At 40.3% G+C, this 5,579-nt stretch overlaps 1 protein-coding gene across 1 annotated transcript in view; it reads left to right on the top strand.

Annotated features, from left to right (window-relative positions):
- Positions 1 to 5,579, top strand: part of SYT12 (synaptotagmin 12) — a 54,789-nt gene that overhangs the window by 38,617 nt on the left and 10,593 nt on the right. Inside the window, exons 5-6 of the mRNA XM_018569364.1 lie at positions 282 to 497; positions 1,254 to 1,374. Of these exons, the coding sequence (XP_018424866.1) occupies positions 282 to 497; positions 1,254 to 1,374 (337 nt within the window). The remainder of the gene's footprint in view (positions 1 to 281; positions 498 to 1,253; positions 1,375 to 5,579) is intronic.

Below are 5,579 nucleotides of genomic sequence, written 5' to 3'. Positions count from 1 at the left end.
TATATATATATTTTATTTTTTATTTTTTTTAAATTTAATTATATTGACTTTTTTTCAAGTATATTTAAACATCTGCAGAAAATTTGGAAGGGTTCTCTTGCAAAGCCAGTGTGACTTTTTTTAAACTGAAAAGGCACAGAGTTAGTAAACACTGCCGTGTTTTACTTGTTTCAAAACAAAAATGACATATTTTGAATTCTGTTGCGAGAACTCCATATTTCTTCTTGCACAATTTCCATTAAGCATCCTTATAACATATGCACACCATTTTGTTTTGACAGATACAGAGAAATGCATATTCAGTTTTATTCGATGAGAGGTTTTCCATACCGCTGGATCCGTTGGCGCTGGAGGAAAACAGCCTGAGGTTCGCTATTTTTGGAATCGATGGAGATGAAAGGAATATTAGTACGGGAGTTGCAGAGCTGAAATTATCAGACCTGGATTTGGCTATGCGTCCATTCAATACCTGGATATACCTACAAGATGTGAATAAGGTATTCTTTTACTGCATATTGAAGGGTAATTTGCTAAAGAAGTAGATTGTTGCCAGTTGAAATGGAACTCCGGCAGATGTTCGTTATCGTCTGTCTCCTAACTGGTAAAAACTCCTTTTACTTCCTGCACCAGAGACCGAACAGAAAGTCAGTAAAATGATCTCCAATGTGTGGGGAGATACCACTACTCACATACTGTATGTCTCAATTGGAAGATACATTATATAGCCAAAGGTTGTGCACACTTGACCGTTAAACGTAAACAAGCTTGTTGGACATACCATTTTTAAAACCATGGAGTTGACCTCCCTTTGCGACTATAAAAGCATCCACTCTTCTGGAAGGGCTTTCCACAAAATTTTAGACTATGTCTATGGGAGCTTGTGCCCATTCAGCCAAAAGAAATCTGTGAGGTCAGGTACTGATGTTGGATGAGAAAAGACCTGGCTCGTAATTAGCGGACCCATTCATCTCAAAGGTGTTCAAAGGGTTCAGGTCCAGTTCCTGTGCAGCCCAATCTAGTACCTAGAAACCTGGAAACCAAACTCTTGACCTGGCTTTGTGCCTATGACTAGTATAGGAAAATACAAGAAAGAAAGAGGTCACAGGATCAAATTAAATCAGATTTGTGACATAAGGACAAGTGTCTCCTGCTTAAATGGCTTCCCTGTAAATGGCATGAGATTGACCAACCAAATTTCCTATAAACATATATACATAAGCCATGGTGGAAAACACAATTCCTTTGTTTTTCAGGCTGCAGATTCAGTAGGAGAGATTCTGTTATCTCTCAGTTACCTTCCAACAGCTGAGCGTCTTACTGTGGTGGTCGTTAAAGGAAAGAACTTGGTGTGGACAGAAGGAAAGACCTCTGCAGGTAAGAAATAAGCAATCATTGTAAAAGTCATATTAATTAGCAATTGTATGATTATTTTCCTGAAGAGGATTTGATAACAATAGAAAGCTTTGATCAGTAGGTACAGTACAGTAGGTACAGTCATCTTTACACAAACGTACACGTGTATGTACAATTCACTCTATATATTGAACAAGGATGCACAACACACTTAGACGATGACACAATATATCTTGTTTCCATGGAACCGGAATGATATGTGTACATTACTAGCAGTCCTCTCCTCTCTTCCCTGTTTGGGTTCTAATATGCAGTTGACTACCGTAAATTCTGTATCTTACAATTATAAACATGGATGCAGTAATATATGATAGGTAACACAAATTCACAAAAGTTGACCTTTAAAAGGCTTGTAGGAGATATTCTCCTGGAGAGTTCTCTCTCCATTGTGAACAAAAATAAAGATACCTTGTCGCACTCCTTACTGGGAAGCCCCAAATTAGATGAGGGGGGTTGCTCGCAGTGACAGCGGATGGTGCCGCCAAAAAGATCAAAATAAATGGATGTCACCAGCACATCAGTGGTATTGTTAAACATCCCTTACCCATTAGTAGCAATGATTGGGATGTTCTCGTACATTTCTAAGATAGTTTTATTATGTATTGTCAGCATCCAGTTGTTTACCTTTTTCTATTTGGTGGGCATGACGTCATTATGACGTCAATGAGTATTCTGATTGGTTGATTTAATTCTATCTGTTGGTCTATATAATGTGGTGTGATCTTGAACTCTATGTCATTGCTAAGCCTGATGAAGGGGACCCTGTGTGGCCCCGAAAGCGCTAGTTCTGGTGACATGACGTTCCAATAAATGAACACTTTGGACTGCAATACCACTGTGTGTGCTGGTGGCATCCATTTATTTTATTTTCTCTCTCCATTGTGGTGACACTATGGTGGCTCTAGCTCCGTGTGTTTTAGCTGTAGTACTCCCTCAAGCACTGCTTTTGTCTCAATAGGAACGGCTAAGACAACTACTGATCCGGAGAAAGGGATGTGATCATTCTTCAATATTAAATATCTACTCTAGTCAGTGGTAGAAGCAGTCAATGCCTAGACTATCCAGCAAACGCTGCAGATGAAAAAAGAAGGCAGTGATGTTTCTAAAATTCAATAAAGCAAAACCTTGTACCGTAAACCTAGTAAATACCAAAGGGGCAAAAGGCAGTGTTTGGCTTCACCAACAGTGGAAATGATGTATTGCAAATGTAATTTAATGAATATTTTGTAATCCATGAAAAGTAGAGACAAAAATATACTAAAAATATAATGCTGGTGCTTTGCCTTCTTATAGAAAATAATATCATTATGATCTAACCTTACTTCACTGTATATACTATTAAATAATCATAGAATATTACCGGTATTACCCAGTCTTTCATATCATTGGTATTTTTTCTAAAACATGCCAGGTGAGCTCAAGCAGTCTTCATGGACCACTTAACGTATAAGAAACTATAAGAAAGGCTTTTGTTATTTTATTAATATTTAATAGAGGTATAAGCTGAACACATTCTTTGTGGAATATACAAGTTGAAAGGGGACCAAACAGTATCTTTCTTTTCAATGCTGTTCAGTCCTCTCCTGCACAGCAGACCTTCTCTATGCATGCCTTCAGAGCTATACACGCCTGACAGTGCAACTATTGAACAATTGCATCTTCTATCCTGCCTAAATGTTATTCATACAGATAACTATTAGGCCAAAATGTCTGTGTGGGTCCATAGAGATGCAAAATGTATGCATAAAGGGTCTAAAACAAGCCTTCTGTTCAGATAACCTTCATAAGCATGGCACATTTTCAAATTAAAGGACAATCTAGCATATCTCCATGTGTATTCATTTTGAATTTATCTGGTAATAATTTTCTATCTGGAAGTAATTTTTATGTGACTTTTGCACTGATTACTTCCCAGTTCACTCCTGTATTATAGAGTGTGCAGCAGACACAAACAGGAAGCTCACACTCCAAAGGAGCCCTGTAGTGAACTGGAACACAGTTTACTATTATGCCAGGAGAAGCAAATGCTCACCCAGTGAAAGGAATAATGGAATTTCACTGTTGGAATGGATTTGCCATTATTCACTCACCTCCAAGGAGGACACTGTGATACATCTACCAATTGTGCATCTGCACCCGTATCTGCTCCTTTTTATTTCAGACCCTCCGAACACAGGTACTCTGAACACTGCTTGCTTGCTCGCCATGGTCACAATTGGTAAAATTCCCAAGCCGGCCATGCTTGCTAACATTATATGTTCTCCTGTCTCTAGACTACACTAAGAATTCACCCTTCTTCTCTCTATTGCTTATAATAATGAGGTGCAGTTACACTCTCCTGCAGAGACATTGGCACTTGACAGCTTTAACACTATACATATCCTTTTCAATCCTTTCTTTGTAGAGTATATATTGCATGCATATATATTTTAGACCAGGGGAGGTCAGCTTATTAGTTATACAGGGCCTCAAGCATTGCCTCTGAAAGCACCAAAGGGTCACACATAATATTCAGTATATGTAATGCTACATGTCGGAGTCCAAGACTGCTGTTATACTACAGTAAATGGTCATAGACTGCAGACATGTTGCAAGAGAATGCACATTTTCTACAGGCGATAGGGACTGGGAACATTGTTCACCCCACAGCCTTTCAAAACCCTTTCCTATCAGCAAGATCCATTATGAAAGATTAAATGTAAAAAAGAAAAAAGGGAATGGACAGAACAGAAAAATTAAACAAATGTGAAGGAAATCACCAAACCATTTAGGTAGCAGTTGTCAGTCCAATGAAAATGTTTACTTTTCTAGAGTTCTGGTTTTGGCAGTACAGGTACCCTGGTACAGTGCAGCAGTTCTGGCAGTGCAGGTACTGTACCATGCAGAAGATGTTCTAGTACACATATGGTGCTACAGAGAACACTTTCTCTGACTTTCTCAGAGGCGCAGACCAAGGCAAGGTATTCCTAGGCTTTCTCTACATCAAATGACACAGAACTACAATCAGGGGATACTTCTCATTATATTTTTTTCAGATAACATGCTTGTGAGGTCTGATTAAAATAGAACTGCGGCCTCCAATTAAAAATACTGTATGTGCTGTGGCCCATAATTATAAGTGCATCTGCACTTACAGTCTACGTATTGCAGCTTCCGGTGATGGTGTGGCGACTATGCTGCACTGCTCCTAAAATTAAAGCAGAGCTGCCACACTCATGTAGGTTGTGCCTGCTTGTACTGAGTAAGGATGATAACCTGTAGCTTGTCAACCGACTCAACTGACTCCTCTACATTGACTGTGTGGTCCCATCTAGAATCAAATATAGTAAATGGGAATAGCGGGGTTTAATAACCCATCTGTCTCCGACTGAGAAGTGTTTTATATGGTAGCTGTCAACATATTTGTCCGGATGTTTCCATTTTTGGAGCTCAGGCTCATTGTAAATTCAGGTGGTGAGAAGTGCGGGGAAGGAAGTTATTCTGCTGGGGTTACTGTTTGGTTAAAATTTATAGCATTCTTTATCCTTGCTTGTCTTGTTACAGCTCTCCACCGCTCGGCAATCATTATTATTTACTGTATGTCAGATATGATTAAGATGATACGGTGAAATGCCAGATGTCGAAACTCTAACGTTAAATGATCCTCAGTCTTTATCTACCTTGAAATACACAACCCACATATCATATGTTTCCAAGAATGTCATTAATGAGTACTGAAACACTAGTTCATAAAAAGCTGTGGGAGGATGGAACTTATAATGGTGCTCTAATACCATTCATACTTCAGAGGTGTCTCTTTTCTGGTTACATAGAGGCTCTCTATAGTCTAGGATGTTGAAACAGACCTGAAAGCCTGTTGCATGATTTAACATATGTATGAATTGCCAGTCCTATATAGCAGTGGTCCCCAACCCCCGGTCCGCGGACCAGTACCGGTCCGCGGATCAAATGGTACCGGGCCGCACAGTCTCAGTGCGGTCCGGTCCTGCAATATGGGGCAGTGCAGGGTCCCGGTGTTCGAACACCGGGGCCCCGCACTGCCGACGGGCTTCACAGTGAGGGGGCGGGTCCTGTGACTCACCTCCCCTCCCGTCCGCGTCCATAGTAACAGGAGGCGGGAGGGGAGGTGAGTCACAGGAGGCGTGTGTGTGTCACACGTCCCGCCC

This window comes from Nanorana parkeri, unplaced genomic scaffold, assembly GCF_000935625.1.
Source record: "Nanorana parkeri isolate BGI_ZX_2015 unplaced genomic scaffold, ASM93562v1 scaffold1325, whole genome shotgun sequence".
Taxonomy (NCBI): domain Eukaryota; kingdom Metazoa; phylum Chordata; class Amphibia; order Anura; family Dicroglossidae; genus Nanorana; species Nanorana parkeri.
The sequence above is the reverse complement of the archived record's forward strand: the minus strand, read 5'-3'. Positions and strand labels throughout refer to the sequence as shown.